A 26902-nucleotide genomic window follows, 5' to 3' on the forward strand; every position below is an offset into this window, starting at 1 on the left:
TTGCGCCCAGTGATTTTGGATGTGTCCTTCATTCACGCTGATCAAATTAATTTAAGTAAAAGAACAAGGGCACAGTCCATAAAAATATCTGATGTGACAGAAATGAACAGGAGTAAAATCACTGAGAAACCCCTGGATATTACATGACTTTATTTGATTAATGTCCGTATTGGAATGGTACTTATTAGTCATGTCCAGATTTTGGCAGATGCTGAATTGTGACATTGTGATGTAACTTACGTTGTTGATATGCAAATGGGAAACTGGCAGCTTTTAGATTTTCAAGCAACATGTTTTTTTGTTTGTAGTCATGGGGAAGGCTCTGAATAACTAAACAGATTAGAATGTCAATTTTTATTTTCTCTCCTTGGTTCTCTGTGTGTGAGTAAGAGACAGAAGTTGTAATGTTATTTTATTGAGCTCATACTGCATGACACCTGTTTTCAATCCAGACGAGATTGGGAGAATTTTTAAAAGCTCTGTGTTTCCATGGTGGCACAGGACCCCCGCTGAGCACCACAGTCTAAATAAAAGGGACCAGAGAAAGCATCTTCTTTTACACCTTTCACCAAAAGCATTGCTATGGAAACTTCCTAGCTCAATGTTTAATTCAATCTGGAGTTCCTCAGTCAGATCTGGCTGTTAAACCGAGACCATCTGAAAGGCTGTCCCGTTGTCTGGTGCTTACATACAGCCATGTGACCTCTGTTTAAATGACAACCTCAGAGAAAGTACACTATATGTGCAATGGTTTGTAGACATCCTTTAAAATGAGTGAACCCTGATACTTGGTTTATCTAGGTTACTCCTTCACTTTTGCAGTCACAGCTTATTTTATCTCTCAAGAAAAGCATGAAGTAAATGGTAAATGCTGGAGCAGATGGACATGGTCTACGGTCATGCAAATTGCTCACTGCAAGTTGTGGGCAAGAAGGGGATAAAGCAACCCAGCACTGGGCCGAGGAGCAGTGGAACTGTGTTGTCTGGTGTGATTGAACTCCATCCAATTTCTTTGGGATCGATAAAACATTTCTTTAGACTGGGGGTGCCCAAAAGTTAACACGGCTGGGTTTTTTTGTGAAGAAGTGTTGGTCAGTATACTGATACCTCTGCCTCTTTCTACCTTTCTGTGTTGTGTGTTGTCCATCCAGCTGTGGGGCTGACTACCTGCCCAGAGCCCGTAGTGCCTGCAAATGGAATTAAAAGTGGAGATCGGTACATGGTGAATGAAGTGGTGTCATTCAGCTGTGAGCCAGGATACGTGTTGCAGGTAGACACCCCCGCCCCCACCCTCTCTCTCCCTCTCTGTCTCTCTCAATGAGATCCAAATAAACAGGTATCTGTTTAAAAAAAATAACTCTCCTTCCATTTTAATATATGCAAATGTAAAAAAAAATCTTTGGGCATTTCTACTCATTATGTATGTCCATCTGGCATGACATATTCATGCGGTGTATAGAGCAGCTGATGTGTTCACATGATATTGTGAGTAATTATTGAACCACCCATTACATACATGTTATACATTTTTCAGGAGAGGTTTCCAAGAACATCAGATATAAGGTCATTTATGGTAATTGTACCCATTAAGCCCATGTGCCCACTTTCAGATTTAAAGTCAAATTAAGTAAACAGAGATTAATATTTTGTGCCTAATATTGTAATCAATTCAGTAATGTGTTACTTCCATGTCATTTATTGTTAAACACCAATCATATTTGCCAATGCTGAGCCCCAATTATGTGCAGGCAGTCTCAGGGGACCTCACACAAAGTCATGAAAAAATGTTGTCATGTGATATTGTCACATTTTTGCTAATTCCAGTCAATTCTTTGGTAAGTACATTTCCCCTGTGTAAACTGAGATATGTTTTGATTTGTGTGTATTAAGAAGTGATACTGTTTTAGATTATGCTATTTTTGTTCATATGTGCTTTATGAGGTAGCACGGCACACAAAGTTTAACACGTTAGCTTCATTTAGAGACTCGCTACTAAATTATTAAACTGTTCATGTATATACACTGAAGATTTTCTGATTCACTTTATGTTAGTCTTCAAAAAATACAGCTGAATATTTTTAAAATCTGCTTTATTTTAAGGTGGGCTTAAATGGTACAGCTCTACAGAATAGTAAGCCAACCCAAGCTAACATTGATTGAGAATAACCTAGTATTTCTGTATATGGGCAAAATAATAATTAATAGCACGCTTAGTCCAGATCATATTAGTCCTGCATGATTTTATAAATATGTATTTTATTTAAGAAGAACAGTCTTTTTTCACCATTTGTCACTATAGAACCTTTTAAGCCCAGTATGCTTTTAAGTCCAACTCTGTGTTTCAATGAGGAGTTTCTCTATTTATGAACTTGGATTCATAATTTCAATGCATTCCTCTGTGACAATGTGAGTTTGACAATTATTTGGATTCTTACTGTTACCGTACTGACCTTATTTATAACTACAATTACATACATACTTAATATGCACCGTTTGTTTTAAAAAAAAAAGCCCCTACAGGAAATATAGACTGTCTACAAAAATAAACTAAAAGCAATGAAATCTGTAAGCTAAAAAAAAATAACTGCATCAAATTAAATTAATCCATTGTTTATAAGCAGCATTAAAAATCTGATTAATTTTCTATTTAAATTTCTGATGTTGAGAGTCATTGGTGCAGGTGAGGAGAGTAAACAAGCATTAAAAAGGCAGAGGAGAGGATTTTCCTGTTATTATTGCTTTGGAAACATTGAAAGTTTATATGTGTCTGTAAATCATGGTGTGGGCTTATTTGGAACACACTGTGCTACTGTACCACTAAGCCCATGCCAGATTTTGACATGTTTCATATAATATCTTTAATACATATTCTAAAATGTGAACTAAGAAATACTATTTCAGATTAAGCTTGCATTTTCACAATAGATATCCATTATAAATGGGCTTATTGGGTACACTTACCCTACTCTAAAATTGCTCAGTGAAAACATTAAAAGACATTTCATTTTGCTTTTGTCAGTTAAAGAAAGGTTTAAAGAATGTACATATCACAGTTTCTTATTTTTACTGCATTTTATAGCATTGGGATCTGTAAACGAGGGGTGGTACCTGAGTATTGCACCGATATGTACTTTATTTTGCTTTATGTTTTAGGATTCTACCAGCAATTCAGCTCTTTCTTTCTGACAGCCTGAATTCAGTCCAGTATGCTATGCTGATTTTGGCTGTCATGGGATTTGTAATTGTGTCTAAACCTCTTTTATTTTAGGGTCATTCTCACATAACCTGTATGCCAGGGACGGTACGACGGTGGAACTACCCTCCTCCTCTGTGCATTGGTATGGCCCTTAATAATTTAGTTCAATTCGGTTGTAATTTGTTTTCATTATACTAGTACAACATAATGAAAAGCTTAGCCATTAGACTCACTGATGCAACATGCATACATATAATAATGCAGAAATGCAAGACTGGGCAGAACAGATACAATAGTAAAGTCTATTACAGTGCTAGACTGTACACAGTGCAGATCGCTGACAGCGCAATAAAAGCCCACGTGTTGTTTGACATGTCATAACTCAGCAGTTAAAAAAAATATTATCTCATGCATGATGTCTTGCTCACACCTCTAGCATTAAAAATTCATGACATGAAACTGATGACGGTCCTTTTGATGCTTTCTTATGAATCAGCCAAGTGTGGAGGGACCCTTTATGACATGAGTAATGTGATCCTGAGCCCGGGTTTCCCTGGCAACTACCCTGGCAACCTGGACTGCACCTGGAGGATCCTACTGCCCATCGGATATGGTGAGCACCCTGAGAACTGCTGACCACACACACGCGCACACACTCCTCAGAGATATTGATTTACCTTTCACACACTTTGTCACTAGACCTGGTTTAGTGGTTACAACCATCTTAACCCAGACTACTGAATGAATTTTCCAGCTTTATCAGAAGAAGCATGATTTATGGGTCATTACAAACAACTAAACAACACAAAAATAACGAGCCTTTGTAGAAACAGTAAGTCCAAATGTGTTAGGCACTTTTTATAATGAGTAGATTTAGTTAAAGTAAGGTGCATTCCTTGTGGACACATGTTCAGTTGTGCAGATACTTATATATATATTTAATCTATAGAAAGCCATGTAATGAAAAAGGATGTTTTAGAGCAGCTGCATATGAGCTTTAGATTACCATGCTCAATGCCAGTGTTGGCTAGAAGGGTATAAATCCTCCCACAACTGGGCTGTGGAGCAATGGAACTGCATTCACTGAATGGTGGGTTTCCGTTTATTACCTTAGAGATGAGTTAGAGTGGAGTCTAATCATTATCACTACCTGACCTAACTAAGGCCCTGTTCACATGTGGTATTAATATGCATCTCGGATGATCCGATCTCAAATGACTGCCAAAATACCTAGGCCTTCACACCTGGCATTTAAATGCATCTCCTGTGACCACTTGTTATTGGATTTCTCACATCATTTCCGCTGCAGGGGGGGCATGGGAAAGTCGGTGCAATTTCCCCAAAACACTTAAATAAATCAGTTTTTCTGTTAGAAACCTAGTAAACACACGCCCAGAAACAGAACCCTTGAACAGTCTAGAGCTTGAAACAAAATATATTTTTAGATTTTGGTGTGAGAAACATAAACAAGAAGCATGTTTCAGTCTGTGAATCAGAGCACAAGCCATATTGGCTCACTCATGAAAACACACACACTAATTATGGCTTGATACTTCATTGTTTACTTGAAAAACCCTAGCTGTAGCAGTGACTGAGTTGGTGTGGATGGTGCTTGTTGCTATCAGAGACACATCCAGATGCTTTCATCTACACACTATAAGTATAAAATGGTCATATGTGTCTCTGACCACCTCTGAATGTGGTTTGCATGATCAGATACTATGTGATCCTCAAGACGAACTGTACCCTCATTCACACCTGAACTTTATACTGGCCACATATGATCAGATCACCCAGGATGCATGTTAATGGCAGGTGTGAATGAGCTCTAATGCTCTCATGACTGAAAGCTATCAGATATGCACAGCAGTGTGCCAAAATCTAATCTAGCCTGTGGGAGAAGGTGGTTAGATGTTTATTAGTTGTGAGGGAATGATTGGGAAAATGTGTGCTCTCAGTAATATATATATATATATATATATATATATATATATATATATATATATATATATATATATATATATATATATATATATATATGTAAGCACTTCCCAGATCAGGAAACAAAGTTACTTCACTCTTGTCTTCAAGACGCTTTTACATAAATATATGTTGTAACAAAATAAAAAAAAATTATAATAAAAAAAAGTAAAAGAAGAGTAAAGTAACTTTGTGTTCTCATCTGGGAGGTGGTTATATGACCAAGAATCTGGTCTAGGGAAAAAGGAGAGAGAGACTCAGATTAGTAGCTGCCAAGGGTTAAGGCCAAGTCACATTTCAATTCACATGGTTTCACTCAGGCAGCTGCAAATCAATTCGCCTGACATTCAGTACGCAGATATTTTTTTTCAGATAATTAATGCATTTCGCTTCGTGAACATATCGGCAGACTCTAGGCTGCATTGATGGAATCGACTCTTACCTGCACAAGTTTTTTGTGCTTTACCCATTAATATCGAACACGTTAAAAAGCCCATATGCCACAGTGATTGTGTAATGTTAGAAACGGTCCTGCTGCTTTTGCTCTTTGCTCCCTGACATTAAGCATCAGACTTTGGAGGACAAACTTAGGAATAGATATAAATCGCTGCAATCTGCATTCATTAGGTTGTTGCGTATACTTTTTTCAGTGCACAAAGTAGATTGCTATGTTGCTGGAGGAAAAGAGAGTGCGGGGAAAAGTCTGAGAGATGACTTCACCGTTTAATAGAAGCAGACTAAAGGCAAGCTGTGAGACGAATGGCCATGGCATCAGACATCACCCTGCACCATTGAACTGAACACCACTGATATCCAGGCACTCAGCTGGGATCAGAGATGGGTAGAATAGCCTAAAACCACACTCAAGTGAAATTATTGTTTCTTCCATAAAATAGTGACTTAAATAGAACGCCAGCAAATCCAAATACTTCAACTTCAGTTGGAGTAAACAAGTATCGGATCAGAAAATTCCAGGTGTCTAGGTGTCAAAAAGAGTCCCTGTAGAGTACATACTACAAATGAACCACTTTTAGTTCCCTAAAGAATCTTTCAGTGGCTGTCCTCTGAGGAAGCAAGGGAAGGTAAGGAAGATAAGATCCAGTTTCTTTCACTTGTCCCCCAAACATGAACTCATAAGCTCCCCCTGCTTAATGCAAGGTTAATGTCAACATTGTCCCACATTCTACAAAATTAGGGAATTGAAGATTAAATATTTCTTTGGTATTGAATTAAAAAAGTGCACTCCCACCCCATTCCCAGATTTAATTGTAATAGTAGCCAGTTCCAATGATAATTTTGGCAAGAGATTTTGATTTACTTTTTTCTTACTCTTTTGACCAAAATGTGTATTAGATTTAGTCTCATTTTAATCATATAATTTTTGTTTGTTTTTATCTAGTTTTATTCAATGAAAAATAAGAACATGTTAATCTAGTTTTAGTCAATTAAATATTAATCAAATATGAGCCTAAATTTAGTCATGTTTTTACTAGATTTATTAAAAAACTTTCAAAAACAATAACTTAAAGCCCCTCAGAACTCATTTTGAATTTTTTTGTTTGTATAATTCTAAACTTGGGTGTTATGTGAAACCTACAGCAAAGTTTAAATAAAAAATACAAAACAGATATATGATAAATCTCACCTCGAATATGACCAAAATATGTTCCACAAAGCTCTCTGAGAATGTTGTGGGTATGGGCCAATACTAATGATGCTGCTTGACTGACAGCTCTCTATCACTGGAAAACAGAATGCTGTTTATATTACCATGGCGACACAGCCTCGAGACAGAGAAGTCGTGGGTTTTTCCTGGGTTTTTACTCTGAACTGCTGTTGTCATTTTACACAAGCTACATAATAAATAGACACAGGTTGGTAGAATTGGCATTATTCAGCCATTCATGTACAAATCTACAGACGTCTTTGGTGTAGTTTTGTGTGATTATTTTGTTAACACCATTATACAAACAGGACAACTTCTAGAATGTCTCCAAATTGGTGTGGCTTTTATTCCTGTTGCTACGCTACTGTACACACTGGCCCATTGTGACTGCTACAACTCTGCTGTACTGCCGACCGAGTGCTTGCCCATTCTACATCGAATAGAGAGCAGTACTGGTCATTTTTGAGGAGAGATTAATCATATTGCATAATTCTATACATTTTTTAAAATAATTATACAATAAGAAAAAATTCTAACAGAGTTTCCAAGTGCTTTAAAAGTTATGATATATTTCAATACTTTAACATCCAAAATTATGGAAGGAATATGGCATGCAACTCAACACACTTGAAGGAGAACACACACTAACTGCCTAGATCTCTTCTCCACTGAAAGATGCCTGTGTTGCCTAGCACCAGACAGAGTGAAGAGGAGATAGAGAGGGATATCCTACCAATCCAGAAAGAGTGAGACCAGTTGTGTTATTCTGGACTCCTGCCCACAAACCCACAATCTCCCTAAAACAGGCCTGCTGTTGAAGAATTTCTCACACTGAGGCCTTATGATTCATCATTTGGTGGCTGTAAATGGAAAGCATTCTGACATTTTACCAATCTGGAGAAAACAAAGCTGATTATTGGCCTTTTTTCATTAACTTGATTGAATTCAGCGAGCAGGTTTGTCTATGAGCAGCTTACCCAGATAGATCTGTTTGGAAAAACGCTGGTTTGGAAGTCTTTCATTTGTGGAGTTGTTCATTAAATACAGATTGCCCATGTCAACACTTTGACCATGGCTCTGAAAGACACAGAGCAGGCCTAGCTCTTCTTTTCTGCTACATTACACACCACATTCTGGCCTGCCAGCATCAGCTTGTTACGCTGTTTTATTTATCTCAACTTTGGAAATTATATGTGGTCGATTCAGCTCTCCAGCCTCATTGAGCCAGAGTCATTAGGTTGAGTTTGCTTTCCACTAGCCAGTCAGACAAGAGCTGAACAATAGAGTCATTCCAGATGTTAATGAGGCAATTGCTTCTGATTAAAAGAAAAAAATTGTTTGGCCTTGTCCACCAGTTTCTTCTCCCTCTCTTGTGTAACTTAAAGGAAATAATGTAGCACAGTGTGGTGGGTTTGTGATCCAGAGCCATGAGAAACAAAAATAGAAAGCAATAATAATAACTGACTTGAAAGCTTTTATTAAAGCAGTTCTTTTCAGTAAATCAGCTGAAGGGATTTTACTCTCCCAAAGGGATCCAGTCAAAAACTACACAATATTTACATCCACAGTATAGACCGAAGACTGCTATCATTTCTCACCTGTCCAAACATAAAATTAAAGCTTCAAAGCAACCCTTTAGATTGTTTTTGTGATCTCACAACAATGTATTTTCATAAGTGTTATTACGGTTATCAATGACCAGCCTATCAGAACAAAGCTCATCTGAGAAAATGAGATTAAAAAAAAGCTATTTATTTATTTATGAGTAGAAAAATGTTATTTGCTCAAAAAAGCACAAACCCTAATATTGTAATAAAAACCAATAACGTTATTACAGGAAATAGTGATATTCTGTGTGAATATTTTGGTTTAACTCTTTTCAAATCTCACCTTATGGCAGGCCAGGATTATTGGTGGATATTATTCAATACTGTTTAATAAACCTTTATTTTGTACAGTGGGCAGTTGATTTAACAAATCCATATGATTAATGTAAACTTTGATCTTCACACTATCTCACAGTTTCTAGAGAAACATAAATCGTTTTACTGTATTTATGTTCTGCATTCATTGCAATATATATGTAATTTTATGTGTTGTAGTGATGTGATGTTGGGGAGAGAATGTCTTGTTTCAGAGCCTAGAATTAATGTAAAAGAATGAGAAAAACAGATAAAATTATGTCAAACATAGCTCCTCTTCTTGGACTGGATAGAGTTTTACAACACCCAGAAGCACAGAAACCCACCTCCTCTTTGTGTCAGGGGTAAGGTATCGCACTGTGTAGTAATGAGAAAAAGACAGTTAAAATCTGTTAGCCACATTAGCATTTTTTCAGAATCTAATAGGAAACTGTCATATTCTAATGCATTTCTCTGTTTTTCTGTCTGAGTCTGAGTATTATTCATACACAGATCATATGCATGCTTCAATATGCATATTATTTCACTCATGATTTGTTTTAGTTTGTTAAAGACTACAGACAAAAGCCACACATTCCTTTGTCTCAGGCTTTTCACACCTGTTCCTAGGTAAATGATCTGATCCTGCTATCCCTATGCTCTGAGAGTGAAAGAGGAAGATAATATCTGTCTAATTATTCGTCTGTTTTTGCTTAAAGTTTAATAATGTAAGTATCCTTGTCTGAAAGCGTGGCAGAATAAGTAAGAGAGGTTTCCACGCAGCAGTGAAGCCGAGGCCGAATTCCAAATGTCTAGCAGCAACACCCAGTGTAGGACACAGTCTCGTGAAATAATGGTTTGTGCACCTAAAAAGTGCGTTGTTTATCGACATTAATTTTAGAGAGCTATAAGGTTCACGTCTCCCTGTCGAATATACAGTCTGTATTATTATTTTTATTATCTGAAATGAGCGTTGTGTACGGAGTATGACGCTAATTTGGGATGCGGCCCAAGCTCCTCTACAGACTGACACAGGCGAACGGAGCTCTGTTTGCAGTTGTGTCATGAAAACAAGTGTTGACAGAAAAAATAAAACAATTTAAATATCATATTTTATTTGAGTTCTGTGTTGGAGTAATGAGTAGTTCCCCAGTATGGCGGCTACTGTGATGTCAGATGCAGTACATGAATAGAGAATATAGTATCTTAAAAAACCAATGATGATAATCTGAGGGATGAAAATTCAGGAAAATGCTGCATTGTTGGTGCATTAAAATTGACTTCAGAGATGTTCAGATGCCTAGAGAGGAGCTTCTGTGGTAAGAAGTCCACATAGGTGGAGGTCATATATTTTGAAAACTCAATTTAAAATTTTAGCTGGTATTTGTCTAGTCTATTTTATATTTCATAAGCTTCATGCGCTATAGGTGGCATGTTGTGTTGGCAGAGGAGAGTAACTCAAACCACAACAAAAACAGTGTTTGAACACCTGTCCAAGGTTTCACTACAGACAAATCATGGCTCTAGTTCAGCCTCAGTGATTCTCTTGTTGCAGTGTGGGATTTTTCAGAAATAGATGTGGCATTAATTGCTGAATTGTTGTGCTGTCAGTAGGGACATGGTGAGTGAAGGAAAGTGAGAAGGAAGCGCTCAAGAAAGTGTTTGCTTTCATTGGGCAACAAAGTCCTGAATGACTAATGGCCACTCTAAAATTGGTTTGGCCCAAATATGTCAAAGATGACGTCACATCTATTATGTGGAGAAATGTTTTTGTCTACAGGAGCCCTAGTGGTCCAAAAGATGAATCTATTTTGAAGATGCCTCTAACTGTGAATAATGATAATGGCGTTTATCCTGCAGTGACATTTCAAGGGGCTTTCTTACCTTACTGTATTTGACATTCTCCGCTCCAGTGTTGCTTTTTGAAAAATTAGCTCAGATATTGAATAAGAAAATATCCTCACAGTAGTTACTAAGAAACTGGATCCCATTACTATAGTTATTGCATCAAAGATGTCCTAATCATTTTGGAAGATATGATGTATAAAAAAGAGAGGAGGTCTGGAATAGATCAGTGTAATGTCCTTAAAAGCAGTCATTTCGTTAATATGCCGTTTAACAGTTTTATAACCGGAGTAGATTTTAAATATGGCCTTCTAATAACTCTTAAGAAGTAAATTCTGTTTTAAATATTTCCTGTCCTTCAGTTTCCACATAGCTTCACAGTTCATAAGGAGGCAATTAGTGAGCAAAAGAGGCTGTGTGAATTTTCCCCGCAGGTGTTAATGTGAGTGAGAAGTGGTTGGAGCTTTGCCCATTAACAGCAGTTCAGCACACCGGCTGCCCTCTGTGTTTTTTTTGCCATGTCATGCTTTCTTGGCCGGGCTCAATTCCAGTTCGAAAACAGAAAAAAAATGATCACTTGGCCATTTGGTGTAACAGACTTTCTCTTTCCCTTGTGTGTGAAGAATTGTAACAAGGCCCAAGAGAAAATAATAACAGGGATAATTATCACAATCAGACATTTTGTAGATATCTGTTATACACTGATCACTCCACTTTAAAGCCACCTCATTACTTCTATGTTCATTTTCAATTTTACCAGCTCCATTTACTCTTTGGGTGCATTTTGTAGTTTTACAATTAAAGCCTGTAGTCCATGTGATGCTCTTCATACTTTGTTAACCCCCTTTAACCTTCTTCCACAATGGTTAGGACCATGAAAGAGCAGGTATGAATTGTGTGGTGGCTCCTTTTTAGCACTGCAGTGACACAGATGTGGTGGTGGTGTATTAGTTTGCATTGTGCTAGAACAACTGGATCAGATCAACAATGATGAAGGACTAAAAGCTGACTAATGCATTGCAGCAACAGATGATCTGCTCTATGTAATCTACAAGATAGGTGCTTCTAAAAGTGTGGACAGTAAGCGGGCACAGTGCTTCTCCAGCTGTATCGCTGTTTCTGATCCACTGGTACGAGCACAACAGACTCTAACACACCACAATCACTGGGTTACTACAGCACATTGAGTGATCCACCACCCAAAAATAGCTGCACTGTGGTACTCATAACCATTGAAAAACAAGTGAAGTGGGGTTAAATATCTGTAATTGTAGAATTATAAAGTGTGCATATGTGTTAAGTGCAGTTTATTGGCGTATATCAGCCATATCATTAAAGCCAGATATGTTTACCATATAGATGCACTTTTGAACACTGCATTGCAAATACCTGCTCATCCTAGAGTTCTTCTGAAATGAAGAGCTTTAAGGATAAATTTTATTGTAGGTCAAAGTTCATAAGAATTTCTACAATAAAACAGTCTTTATAGCAACTGATGCTTGTTGAAATGAGCCTTAATACCTTAAATTTAATAATAATAATTATAATTATGGCTTAATAATTAACCTTAATGCATCAAATAAAAAATGTGTATTTAAAAAAATAAATAAATAAATATTTGTGTATATAATTTTGTCAGTTACACTACAATAATTGTTTTGTTATTAATTGTTATTGTAATAATTGTAATTGTTATTTCTTCAGGGAATTTACTGTTGCACTTTAAGACGGAAATAAGAAACACTGATGATTAAAATGACTTCCGTATCGTATATGTTGTTCTTCATAGCTCTAATTCTGACTACTCTCTACATTCTGCAGGAGCCCACATTCAATTCCTCAACTTCACATCAGAGGATAACCATGACTTTCTGGAGGTCCGTAACGGACCCCAGCACAGCAGCTCTCTGATTGGTCAGTACAGTGGCAGTCAGCTCCCACCCCCTCTACTCAGCACTACACACGAGACTGTCATCCATTTCTACAGTGACCACTCACAGAACCGACAGGGTTTCAGACTCACATACCAAGGTGAGGTTTGCTCTGCTCCTCTTCCACCTTCTGTTCTTTTACACACAAGACTTAAGTGCTAAATCTATACTGTATTGATACTTTCGATCCTGACATTTCCTTGGGAATCGATCCATACTCAGAAATGTTTCCTTTAACCAGAAATTTAACCTCTGTCTAACCCCTTAGACTTTTATTACATCCCCAGGCTTAGTATGCTGTAATTAAATGGCAAACAGTGCAACAGGCTGAGTTATGCCTAAGGTATGGGAGCGAGAAATGCAAATGCAAGGAATCACTTGACATTCCATGGAATTTAAGAGGTTAAACTCAGTTTTGTTTCTTAAGGCTCTTTATGTAGAAGCTTCTATAAATTATTCAGGTACTGCTCTGGAATGTCTCAGATTTGTAGTTACTGGGGGAGTGTAAACCTTCTGAGGCCTTAAGATTTTAAGTTCAAACCAAAAAAAAGAAAAAAGAAACAAACCCACATGCAAATAATTAAAAAAAAGGGCTGTAACTTGTAAATAGTGTCTAATTATTTAAGGATGTTTTCTTCCTAGGAAAATGTATGTAAAATTAATAATAACAAATAATAATTCTGATGAGAATATGCTTAAACTGTATGCTTAAAGACACCCCACCCTCCCCAGGCCCTTCACTGACTTGTAAATTAGGGAGAACAGAGGCTCTGTCATTGGTACTCTAGGCTCTCCACTATGTAACTTTTGTAGAGGGAACCCAAACAAGAGGAAACCCTTGTTTTCAGGACAGTGTTGTACAAGTGAACTACACTCTGCAACTGTAGGGGGAGCTCAGGGGCAAAAATCCCAAATCTTACCTAGTGTTCTTAGTGAAATTCATAACTCACTGACTCACATATATTCACTCAGTCACTCACTCACATATTCCCTCTTACACTCAAACACTCATTTACTCACACAGTCACATACATACTCACCAATTCAGTCACCCACTCATTCACCACGAGTTTTACCACGTGGTGTTATTTCACACATTCATTTAGGGACTGCTTTATAAGACGGTGCTCTTGTGATTTGTGTCAATGATGAATTGTGTCCTTGTTCTTCCATAAACCAAAATGTGTTACTCTCTTGGTTTGTTACATTTGGGTTATATAATCTCCATAGAAAAGTATACAATGAATTGGGGAACTCTAGAGCACCTGTACGTTAGTTTACCATGCACATTGTCAAGTGTCAGCCACTGTTTGGAGTGATATAGCTCCTTCCAATACCTGGAATGAACTGCAGTTACATTATTGATTTAGAATTAATTATCCAATCTGACCGCACTAAGGTTTATGTCTGAATACTTATTAACAACTTTGATTTCAGAAGAAATCCATCATGTATCATGTTATACTGTTACAGATTTGGAAAATGCACTGATCAAACATTTTCTTCATAATTTCTTTCATAATTTTGTTTCTTCAAAACAATAATGACATCTAGTGGCTTGGATGTATCAGATTCTAAACAGGCTGTCCCAGTGTGGGGGACTCTATGGATTATGCTATGGAGCATAATCTGGCCCATTCAGACACTACAAAACAGTTAGATTCTTGATCTCATGTGCATTGTCTTTAAATGTCAAATAATACAGCTAGGAACCTTATAGAAATAAAGCAAATAATATTTTTTATTAACATCATTTGCTAGGTTTCTAGGTAAGAATAACTAATTTCTTCTTCAGTTGTGTGAATTGTGCCCTGCATATTTTTTAAAACACTGCTATTGGGATACGACCCTTGGTATTATGTTTCAAAATAAAATCCGTAAGCAGTGCCCATCGCTGGTGTCAGAGCTGCTGGATATCACGTCCAGTCAGCGTCTGTGCAGGAGTGACAGGCTCTTATCCGAGAGCATCTGGGATCCTCTGATCATGAGACGCATCTACAGCATCCCACTGTCTAACATCACTGGAGGGGCTCTCCATTATGACAGCTCGTGCCTAAAAGCATTTGAAATCAATAGAACGGTGCAGGCGTACGCTCACTGCCACTTTTCACTCGGATAAAAAAAGAAGACACCATTGTCCGCGTGGTGCACTCGCAGGTCAGCCGGTGCAGCCCTGCCTCCTCTGTCTTTCTTCCCTTTTCTGCCTTGATGGAGGTTCAGGAGTTGAAAACATCTCTGCCCATCCTTGATCTCTGGCTCTCAGCGCCTGTCCGCCCAGGGAAAGAAATCAATGCTGTGTTTTTTTGATATCTCCTAAACGGACAGACGGATAGATGTAGCTGTAATGGACCATAATGAATGAATTGCATGTGAAATCTCCTCCGATCTTTCAAAGAAGGAATTTGTATGCGGAGGCCACTACAGATCGGGTCTAATCTTACTTAATCACCTTTCACTTAATGCCATTGAAATCTCACCTTAATTGCCAGATCAATACATGCAAGATAGGACAGAGTTTTCTAAACGCTCGCATTCAGCAGTTTGGAAGCATCTGGATAAAATTAAACGATTTTTGATTTTTAAGTAAAAAATAATAATCTGTGAGTGCTCATTTCTAGGAACTTTAAAAAAAATAATAATATTAAAAAAACACCTAGCTAAATTAATACACGTTAAATGCAGGAAATGCAGCAAAAGGACTTATGTTTGTTCCGTGTGGATAGAAAATGAATATCTTTTGTCCAAATTCCAGCACATTAATATATGTTTGAGCCATATTTACTTACTTTTATCTCTTTGAAAAACAAAAAAATAACATATTTTTTTAATGTATTTTGTCTTTTCAGCGTATCAGTTACAGAATTGCCAGGATCCATATCCATTCCCCAACGGATACATCATTAACAATGACTTCAACGCGGGCCAATCTATAACCTTCGAGTGCTTCCCTGGATATGTACTGATTGGCCATTCGGTGCTAACCTGTCAACATGGAACCAACAGAAAATGGAACCATCCCTTTCCTCGCTGCGAAGGTAAATGAGAGAAGAGAATGAAGGCCATTTTTGAAATCTTCTGCTTTGTTTCCTTTGCTCTGTGCGCGCTCATTGTTGTAGAAGTGAGCAGAGGCTGTGAATGTAGGTTTGTGTTGGCTGTAAGTTTTTCAAAGGGAGCATTTGCCTGGTTTTGCAGACTTTAAAAGGTATTATCCAGCCATTCTGTACTCTCAAAGGCCTTTTTAATGATGCTCTTTAAGTGAAGTGTTGCTCCTTTTTGTTACTGGTACAGTACAACAAGGACTGCAGTGTTTATTTTCCTTTCTTTTATTTCCCTCTCGTTTCTTTCAAAGCTGTCTTTTAAATTAAGCACCTTGAAGACTGATCCAGTGGAGACCCAGGCTACTGGGACCTGGTCTGAATTGCAGCCTTGATGATCAGTGAGAGCGCTGTAGTGTGAAAGCTGTCTGGCCCCCAATCAATCAATAACGCTGCACATCTCCCTCTACTTCTGGCGGTCTCCAAGCATTAGAGACCGCCGCCTCCGTCTCATCAGCTCTCTACACCATCCTCAGACTCTGAGGATCACCCCTCCCTCCCACCTCTGCTCCCATGGTTGTCAGATAATCTTTCTAGCATAATGGAGCCATGGTCCCACACACAACGCTGTTGTCGCTATGAGGAGCATCACTAGGCTTGTCTCAGTCATTAAATATTACCTGAATAATTGGGATGAAATATTTAATCATCTTTACGTTTATTGAGCAAGCATACGCTTAAATTTGGCTGGTTAGCTATCCAGCTTCTTGCTGTACACAGTAGGAGCTCCCAGCTGACAACAGACACTCCTGAGCTCAAATAAACAAACAGCTCTCAGTGCTGCCCTCCATAGGGATTATCATAGTAGTGTGCAAACGTTGCATCATGAGTGGGCTTTTTTTTTCCTTTGACATGACATCAGTTAAACAAATGTGTGAATTTGTTCAGAAGACTTAATACATGAATTAACACGTTTTATTTATTAATATATTTTCATGTCCAATATAATTCTAAATAACACTTTATAAACGTCCGTCACTCACAAGGCCACTGGATACCTACATCAGACTTTTACGTCAGCTACCATAAACCTACATAAGCATCTATAGTGGTTTTCTATTGCATAACTGTTGATGAAGGCTGCTATGTTTGTGGAGACATATAGATATGTTTGTGAAATATAATAAATGTGGAAAATATTTGTGACCCACTGATATCTGCTGATTAGGTAGTAAATGTGACAGGCCTAGATTTTGTTTTGGTTTGGTTGTTGTTGTTGTTGCTGAGGGTCTGCAGTGTCTGTGACTCTCAGTAAGATGGATGAGCGCTGAGCCATTGCTTCACTTGTGTTTGTTTCTGTGCGCAGCACCTTGTGGCTATAATGTGACGGCTCCGAACGGCACCATTTTCTCTCCTGGTTACCCCAACGAGTATCCAGACTCTCAGGACTGCACCTGGCTCATCACAGTGCCACACGGACACGGAGTCTACATCAACTTCACACTTCTACAGACTGAGCCTGATACCGACTACATCGCGGTGTGGTGAGTTATGCCACACAAGCAAATCTGTACTGTCAGTGTATAAAAGTCCATTACGTTGGGAAAAAAAAAAATATATATATGAGAATTCTGGGTCACTGAGCTATATCAAAAGGTTCATGGACTGGAAAAATTTCTGTAAGTAAATGACAGATTTGTGTGACAGTAGATTTGCAAACAAACAATATGTCTGTTTAGTCCCATAGCAGTCATTAAAACATAGTTAAAAGCAAAAGTCAAATAAGACATTAGTGAACGTGTATTTAAAATGTCGCAGACATGAAATTTGGAAAGCGTATTTAAAAAATAAAATTATAATAAATATATAAATAAATAAATGGTGATTTTGTAATTCATTAGTCACAAACTACTACCACTTCACATACTCTCCCAACTTAATTTGGAATTGGGGTTGTAGATGGAATTAAGCTAAACACCACAAGGTATTTTAACATTTTTCATTAAAAGATAAATAATGTAATACAATGATCTATTTCTCAGAAATGATTTGTGTCACGGTTGTATGGAGGACGATGAGGTGGACGTACACGCAAGGGATATATTTCATTAACACTAACAAAAGTAAACACGAAAACACAATCAGAAAACGAGTGGCAGAATCAACAAACTAGAATAAACTGAACCAAAAACAACCACAAACACAAAACGCACTTACACAGAAACATACATCTACACACAAGACAAAGGAGCACTGAAACCAGGGGGTATATGTACACAGAAAAACAACTGGAAGAGATAACGAGAGGGCAGGGCAACAAAGGAGGCACAGGTAGAAACACTGAAGAGACTAAGGCAAAAAAATAACAGAGCCATGTGCTCCTTAGCACATGGCAAACAAGGGACACAGACAGAGCAGGAACACATGAAACAGGGCAAAAGAGTGACAATTTGCTTATATAAATGATGACCATTGCTCAGTATTTTACATCTTACGTATACAAATATTGAATAATCTACAGCTCTGTTAATCTTAAACAAACAAAACTGCTTACGTATGATAAAAAAACACTGAACTTTAGAACACAGATATAAAATAGAAACTGAATTGCGTTATAACAGATAGGACTTGGTCACACTGAACTGTGTGGCTTCCCAATGATAAAACTCTGAAGTACTAGGTTTACTGATATTTCCTACTTCCCACCAATACCGTTTACAAACTCATTCCAAGCAGAAGATTGATTACAGTAATTAACTGTTTCATGTTGTATGTTAAATATTCATGAAAGTGACTGAAATTACAAGTTGTATGACTTCTTCATGACATTTTTCACCAAACTCTTCAGTGCATCGTACTAGTGATTTGTACAGCATAATCAGAAGCCCTCTTAAGTGGGCCAAAATAATGCGTAGCAGTGGAGAAAATGCCCCCGATCTTGGCCCTTTTCTTACTTATGTAGGCCATTAATCTTCCAAAGCCATTAAAAGAGTGAAGTAGTCTGTGAAGTCATCATTTTTTCCTGTTTTCATTCATCGAGGCCCGTAATGTAATGGCTTTACATGAAAGTCAGCACAAATTGTGCCATAGATTCGAAAGTAAATCAATTTTCTCAAACCGCTCTGAATTGGCGGGGCGTTATTAAACTGTTTCATGCAAGAATGGGGAGTTTTAAATATATTTCCAATGGAGCTCCTGCTGTTTTTCAGGGACGGCCCTGAGCCAAGTTACCCACAACTGGGAATCTTCAGTGGGAACACAGCTCTGGAGTCGGCCTACAGCTCCTTCAACCAGATCCTCATCAAGTTCCACAGTGACTTCTCCAACAGCGGATTCTTTGTCCTTAATTTCCATGGTTAGATTCTCTTCTATATTACATTAAAATATATATTTTTAAATATTAAATTATAGGTAACACTTTATTTTAAGGTCTGCTTCTAAATCTTTGATTAATTATTAGCACACTGGTATTTAATATTTAACAAGCAGTTAATAGTTTCTTGTTTAAGATTAAATTAAGATTAAGTAATATATATACATTACTATATATGCTTACAACTGACATTCATTCATTCATTGTCTGTAACCGCATATCCAGTTCAGGGTCACGGTGGGTCCGGTGTCTACCCAGAATCACTGGGCAGGCATAGTATTACTACTATTAAATAAATAATGGTTAATTGATTGTAAACAGTTAATTAACTGTTTGCTAAAACTTAACAGTTAAGAAGCAGACCTTAAAATAAAGTTATACTAAAGTATAACTTCTATTACTTAGAAGTTAGTAAAAGGTGATTCAAAGAGTAAAAACACTACTGTGTGTAGGAAAGATCAAAAGACAAAAACACATACCAATACAAACACACCATAAGGCCAAAGAATTGTAGATACCATTAATAATTAGTGAATTTAGCTACTGTTGCCTCTTACCACAAGCCCTTGTGTGGCTTCTATTTCTGTCATTTCAACAAGGTTTCTCTGTTAGCAACAAGATGCATCACTGATGTTGTGGATGTATTTGATTTTTAATGAACAAAGTTTAACAAAGCTGAAAAAATAAAACGGTTTATTTTGTTAATAACATAACTGTCATTCTGAACATCAAAACACAAGAATAGTAATATAACGAACATATTTTTACGGTGGTTTCCTTCGTGTGCTCTTTTTCCTCCCACGGTCCAAAAACACATTGGTAGGTGGATTGGCGACCCAAAATGTCTATAGGTGAAAGTGTGTGTTGCCCTGCGAAGGACTAGCGCGTCCTGTAGGGTGTGTTCCAGCCTCGTGTCCAGTGATTCCGGGCTAGTTCTGGACTCATCGCGACCCTGAACTGGATAAGCGGTTACAGACAATGAATGAATGAATATTCAGTATGTTTCATACTAATTAAACAAAACAGGGCTAAGCTTTTACTGCTCCAGACTTGCATCTGAATAAGCTCCCATTCTCACTCAGGAAAAGTAAAATCAGTGCATCTCATTATATAGAGAGCTATAATTTTATTATAAAAAAAAATATGCCAGTTGATTACCATACCACTTGGGGGCTGGCCATTAGGGGACCTGCAGAAACATTGTAAGGTGCATCCGTTATAGACACAAATTTGTGCAAACACAGCTTGTATAAAATACTTATGAAAGCATGAAATTAAAAAGGGATGCTGTGGAATCGTCTACCAGTATAAACTGTTACGACCTCAACAGGCATAGGGGAAATAAGGCAGTACATAAAAAATAATAATTAAAAAGAAACAAGCTAACGTCATCCCAACCACCAGACCAAGACACCAAAACGGATGTCAAAGGGCAAGATGTTATTTATTTCGTTTTTGGTGTCCCCAACAATGAATCGTTTAATTGCAAGACATAACTGACTTTGCTGAGGACAGTGAGCTCCAGCTACTCAGCTGTGGCAGTGAAGATGTAGTATCCAAATTCCACAACAACTAAAAACAAAACTATAACTAACTTACCTAATACAAAATATTATAATAACTACATTATTTCCTTACTTCAAAACCCAACACAGATAAAACCACCTGCTTATAAAGGTCATTTACATTTCTTCTCTAAGTGAATGCTAACGTACAGGAACTCTATATGATGGGTTGGGTTGGTTGGTTTAGTCAGTAGGAGGATTGATGGCACTGGAGCGCCCCCCCCCCCCCCCCCCAGCTAGTCAGAACTTGCCAGGCACTGGGAAGAGATTAAAGAGAGAAAACAACAAACAAGAAAACAGGGCAGAACAAACCTGGGGGTCATAACAAAATACCCAGCACTGGGCTGTGGGCAGTTGAACTGTATTCTCTATACCTTTGTAATCAACTGGACCTCACTGATAATGTTTATTTAGTGGAATACCTTCAAATCCACACAGCCAGTGTTTCATATCTAGGGCAAAACATGTCCAGGAGAGTTAAAGGTTTAACTGCAGCAATGAACAATCAAACTGCTCATTTGAAGGAATATGGGATTAGCATTTATCCACAAATTCATATAATGCACATTAAAGCAGAGCAGATAGAATAAAGCATATTTTTTGGGGTTCTTTATCATGTTTTGTTTCCTTGTTGTTTTCATGTTTTTTGTTTTGGTTTTTCAGTCCTTGCTTATTACGCTTTTGTTCTTCTTAAGTATGATCCCTTTTATTGTTATGTTCCTGTCTTTTGTTTTCATATTCCTGCTTAAAGTGATTGTGCGTCCGTGTTTTCTGGCTTGTTGTTCTCACGTTCTGTCCTTATCTCAACGCTGTTGCGTTTTGACTCACTTCAGCATAACAGGAAAACACACACCATGGAAAGGATGAAATGTTTGAAGCGTGAACAAAAGTATTGTCCATAACAGAAGTACCTGTCACTCTGTGTTTTGATATCACTGGCAGCTTGCTGAAAGTGTGCAGCGTTTAGTGTGAAAATGAGCTTCATTTTTATTCTAAATTTCAGAGTAAATATCAAACAAAGCTTATACTTGCCAAGATACGAGGTGACCTGAAATACTGCCTTGGTGTTTGAGAACCTTTTCTTGTTGTTTGCATATAGTGTGCATGTGTAATCTGAGCTGAATGTGCCACGTACAGCATCTGAGATAAGGCAAGAGATCTTCAAAACATTTCTTTCTTTTCTCTTTCCAGCTTATCGTCTCAAGAAGTGTCCCCCTCCCCCTACAGTGGAGGATGCAGAAATATTATACGAGGATGAAGACTACGAAATAGGTATGTATGGCTGGAACTTGAGAATGCGATTAGCTGAATCACTCTTTTGCAAAAATGTAAAAAAAAAAAAAAAGGGTAGAAGTGAGATAGGGAAAGTTACACTTGGGGTCTTCTTCTCAGGGAAGATGGGGGTTGAGACTGACAGGAAATTATTAAATATGTAGTGCTTGTCAGTGGATGAAAAGCCTCGTAACACTCTTTTAGATGATTTCTATGACACTGTGCTAGAAGTTTAATTTTGCAGTAGGATCCTGTGTGCAGCAATTTATTATTATTTTTTTTTATCTTATCAAGGTGAAACACTATCATTACAGGGTAATAATACCTTTTCTTATCTACATTTAATGATTTATAATAATATAGTAATGATACAGTGGCTATTCTTTAAAATAAGTGTACATTAGTTCATGATAATTAAGGCAGTATTAAACAGTTAAGCACTATCTCATAATTTAATTAATAACTTATTGAAAGTAGTGAAATCTAACATGAATTTAGCTCTACTAAGAAGGTAATGAATTAATTAATGTGACTTAGGGTAAATTAGTTAGAGATTGATTAAGAGTCTTAAGCATTAACATAAATTCTAGTATTATAACCATTTTAGTTATCTTTACTCTTATTAGTTAATGATTATGAGACCATCCCACCCAGTGATTCTGAGTAGGTTCGGGACACACCGCAACCCTGAACTGGATAAGCGGTTACACACAATGAATGAATGAATGAATGAATGAATGAATATAGATCTATTCGGATGGGATTACATTTACATGGGTAGCTGTGGTATTGTAATTTTTCCACAAGACGCCAGTAAGGTTTATGGTGGATTCGCGCTGGATAAAAAATCTCAGTGAAAATAACGGCGATGAGAGGGGCTACTCATTTCATGCACAGTGTGGATCATACACACTCATAGCTGTTCTGACATCAGCCTTCCCACCCACAACATACAGCCCCCAATTACTTTACAGTTGACAGGTGAGAAGCTGGCAAAAAACTTTAATAATCCTTCACACAGTTATTATAAGCGATATTATAAACCGTTTAATGATAATGACTAACGTGTGGAGGCTACTAGTGTGGACAAAACATACCTCCAGGTCATTTTGTGGATTTGAGCGAGGTGTGTTATTCAGCCGCTGATCTTTTACATTAAATCGTATATTTAATCAGTAAACGCCTCCTTCAGCTCCTATGTTCTCGAGAAAACAAGCTAAAATCTAAATTTCCCCAGGATATGACACAGTGTTCCCTCGTACTTCAACTAGTATATGCAACTAGTATAAACTGGGGTCATTTTTACTGCTTGTTTTACAGTACACTAAAAAATGTGACCCATTAGTTACTTAAAAAAATTATGGCAACAAAGTGACACGTAATATTAATGAGTAGATTCTAATTTTCCAACTTTTAAGTAACATTCATTGAATAAATTAACTAAATTTAAGCAAGAAGATTATGTAAATGTCAATAAAATGCAGTTAAAATGTGTTGGATTTAGTAATAACATGCCTAAATATGAATTAAAATAGCTCAAAAATAGAGTAAATACAACTTAATTTCACAAGGAAAGGACTATTTATCTGAGAAAACTTAATTAATATTTACTAAATATCTTGCAAGTATTGATTTACATTTACTAAATATCTGGCAAAAATTGAGTAGCCTGTACTAGGTTTCTGGAGAAAGCTTGTTTCTATTTACTAATTATAGTAACTTTACACCTATTCAATAATATCACGTGTCACTTTGTTGCCATACTTTTTTTATGTTAACTCTACTTAATTTGTCCTTTTTGTGCCATGTTCAAGTCAACAGGTCAATGTGCATAAAAATAATACCAGGTAAACATTTATTCAACTCTTGAAACATTTATTCATACAAAAATTGAAAATTGATACAACTACATCAAGGATCACAGGCAGAATATATTTAGGAGATGTGATGCAAGGTCAAAACTTGTTGGTGCACTTAAATCTCTCTCTACAATGTTTTGAGACTGCACTCATCTTATACCAGATCAGTTTAATTAGGATTCAGCAGGCACCTGCAAATAGATGAATATTAGTTTTAACTTCATAAGCAAGTGTAATGTTTTAGTGTTGGTCTTTTCTATTCATCTATTTTCAGGTACATCCTGGGTCCTAATTAGATTGACCAGGTATAATTGTTAAAATATGATATCTTGTATTTCAAATTCATTATGTACATAAAATATAAACAGACATAACCTTGCTGTACAGTCAAATCATTTAAACCAGACTGTAGACAGTGAGCAAGCACAGGTCATGAAATTGTATAGAAACGATTGGAATTGGATTCTTGCTTTTAATAAGTACTAATTATATTGTTTATAGTAGTGCCCTCAAGTCACGCTCGAATTTAGTTTTACGATTCAGATTCACAGCAAAAAAAGTAAACTACGAGCCATATCGGCTACAGCCTGTTTTCGAACGCTACAAAATGTCCGAAACACAAATTAGTGCAAATAAACAGTGAATATAACACATTTCTGACACAGAAATAACACAGCAGTAAAAATTCAGAGTGGTCTGAATGGTCTACTTTAACAGAAACCATCGGGTATTTGGTGCGAAAAGAGAAAATGCGATTGGGAAATTGATTTAAAAAGAAAAAAAAACTTGCATGAAAACATGAAAACATGCATTCTGATATACTGAGTATGGAATGCTAACATAATACGTAAAATGTTAAATGTTTAGTAAACAGACGAATCATTGCCTCTGATTCCGTGGTGTGCAGTGTTCCTCTAATCTGCTGAACTCTATTCAAACGCAGCTCCGTGTGTGAAGTGAGAGTGCGCTAGTGCTGCAATGACCGTTTGAAAGTGTACTCTCACAGAGACTGAGCGTCGTGTCATGGCTTCAATATACCGTCAACAGACACATGAAACGACATGCAAACTACAGAAAGCACAACATCAGCTTCTTAAAACCGTAATTCAGGATTGTAATCACAAAAACACTATGTTTTTTAATCAAACGTTGTTCCTCACCATCAGCTAACTCTGCAGTCTGTGCTCGAAACCGGTCCTGAAGCACCAGTGTTTGTAAATAACCCGCCTCAGTTACCCGCTAGGCCTCTCTCTCCCTGCTCATAGCAGAGGCATCTGGTGTTGTTTTAGACAGAGAAAAGAACTCCAAACGTTGAAAACAACGAACAGAAATGAGGATTACTCTATTCCTGCTCCATGGTTTTGCGGTTTCGGATCTCTTAAGGTGGAAATGCCTCCAAACTCCGGAGACGGCTAACTGCATTAGCGACAGTGCTACAAACTAAACACCTCGAGTTACAAATGAGTGTCTCTGGGAATTCAATCAGTGAATTAAAAACTTACAGACAAGTTAAACTTCATCCACATACAAACAACTGTCCCCCCCCCCCCCCCCCCCCAAACACACCGATCCACCTTAAAAATCCGGAGCTTAGAACTGCGTGTCCCCACATTTAAGAGCGCCTCAAACAAAATACACAAATTTAGATAAAAATTGTTCTTTTGCTGTTAATAATTTAAAAGCTGTTCACTTTTGGAAGTCCGAGGACGTTCAGAACCCAACAATGCTGGTGTCCACGAGTTTCAAAATGCTTTGGGCGGAAGTGTGTGATTAAAATGAAAGACCTCCCAATGAGTAAAATCTATTGCATTTTCTGGATCTTTGGTGTTACTCATAAAATATGAATACGTTCTATTCAACATATCCCAGCTAATTTTATTTAGCCAAAACTGTGTAAATTGCAATTAATACTTTGTTCAAATTTGTTGAATTTAGCTCAATTTTATTTCAAACTACATGAAGTCTTTTTATTAAGTTCAAGTTACTATTAGTTTTTAACTAAATATTAATTTACCCAGTCCCACTTTTTACAGTGTAGGTAAAAGGCTCAGGAATCTTTCCTGAAATGGGAGCACGCACTCCGGAAAAAGTATTCAAATGGTCTTTTTCGAACGGGTTAAAACTACTGAGATACTCAGGTAATTCTTTTACCCTCACGTCCACATCCCATTTGAATAGGACTTAAGAGACATTATTTTGCTATTTAATAATAAGCCTAATTATAGTAATGCTATCAGTATTTAATGGTACGTTATTATGACTCATTATCTATAAAATTTCCCAACAATTTTTCAAAAATAAAAATAATAATAATAATTTTAAATGCAGCTGCTCAGTGTAAACTCAACATGCTAATAATAATGAAACATTTAAAAGACAAAAATAGTTATAACTGGTTTAAAATTAAAGTCCAACTGAAATGAACAGAATTCATTGTGGTGAAATATGTGCTGCAAAAAAAGGGTTCATTTGGCCCACATTCTTTTAGTTCAAACTAACAAAAATAAAACAAATATTGTCAGCCCGACTGAATAGTTATTTTTGTTTGTTTTAGATTATATTATATTTTATTACATTATTAGAGATAATGTAATTTAACGTCATATACCTCCTTAACATATAGAATCCTAGATTGTCATATTTGGAAACTTTGGTCAGGCGATGTCATAACTACATTTATAATGTATTAATGTGAAAGATTATTTTGTTATAGAGATTATTATTATTATTATTATTATTATTATTTTTATTAGTGGTCCTAGATTACTCTCAATTTCTATATATAGAAATATATATATATATATATATATATATATATATATATATATATATATTGTACTTAATTTAAACCGTTTTGATTAGGCAATCCCTAATATGTTTTTATTTATTTATTTTATTCTTGCTTATACAGACTAACAAAAGGTGCCCAGATGTTGATCTGAAATGTTACATACATGCTACATAAATACCAATGTAGTGTCTTTGACCTGAGAAAACTAGAATCCTGATTCATTTGAATCACTAAGATAGAAGAAGCCTCATGAACATAATGTGTTTTGGACATGTATTTTTAATGATAAATAAATAATAAACTTTCCTATGCTAAATGTGGAGAATGGCAGCAGTGCAATGCTAACAAATGACTTCCTACTCCCTGCTTATGTTGTGTAATGATATAACAGCTTCAACGTAAGTGCATAGTGCATTATATATTATGTCAGACAGAACGCCACTTAGATTCCGTCAAAGCCACATGATTCTGTAGTTGACATTTTAATG

At 36.8% G+C, this 26902-nt stretch overlaps 1 protein-coding gene across 1 annotated transcript in view; it reads left to right on the forward strand.

Moving 5' to 3' along the window:
* The window catches only part of csmd1a (CUB and Sushi multiple domains 1a), a 603150-nt gene that overhangs the window by 514789 nt on the left and 61459 nt on the right, over positions 1–26902 (forward strand). Inside the window, exons 38-45 of the mRNA XM_066678438.1 lie at positions 1152–1270; positions 3269–3338; positions 3693–3809; positions 12410–12619; positions 15366–15554; positions 16921–17098; positions 18764–18909; positions 21684–21764. Of these exons, the coding sequence (XP_066534535.1) occupies positions 1152–1270; positions 3269–3338; positions 3693–3809; positions 12410–12619; positions 15366–15554; positions 16921–17098; positions 18764–18909; positions 21684–21764 (1110 nt within the window). The remainder of the gene's footprint in view (positions 1–1151; positions 1271–3268; positions 3339–3692; positions 3810–12409; positions 12620–15365; positions 15555–16920; positions 17099–18763; positions 18910–21683; positions 21765–26902) is intronic.

The sequence above is a fragment of the Hoplias malabaricus genome, chromosome 8 (assembly GCF_029633855.1).
Source record: "Hoplias malabaricus isolate fHopMal1 chromosome 8, fHopMal1.hap1, whole genome shotgun sequence".
Lineage (NCBI taxonomy): Eukaryota > Metazoa > Chordata > Actinopteri > Characiformes > Erythrinidae > Hoplias > Hoplias malabaricus.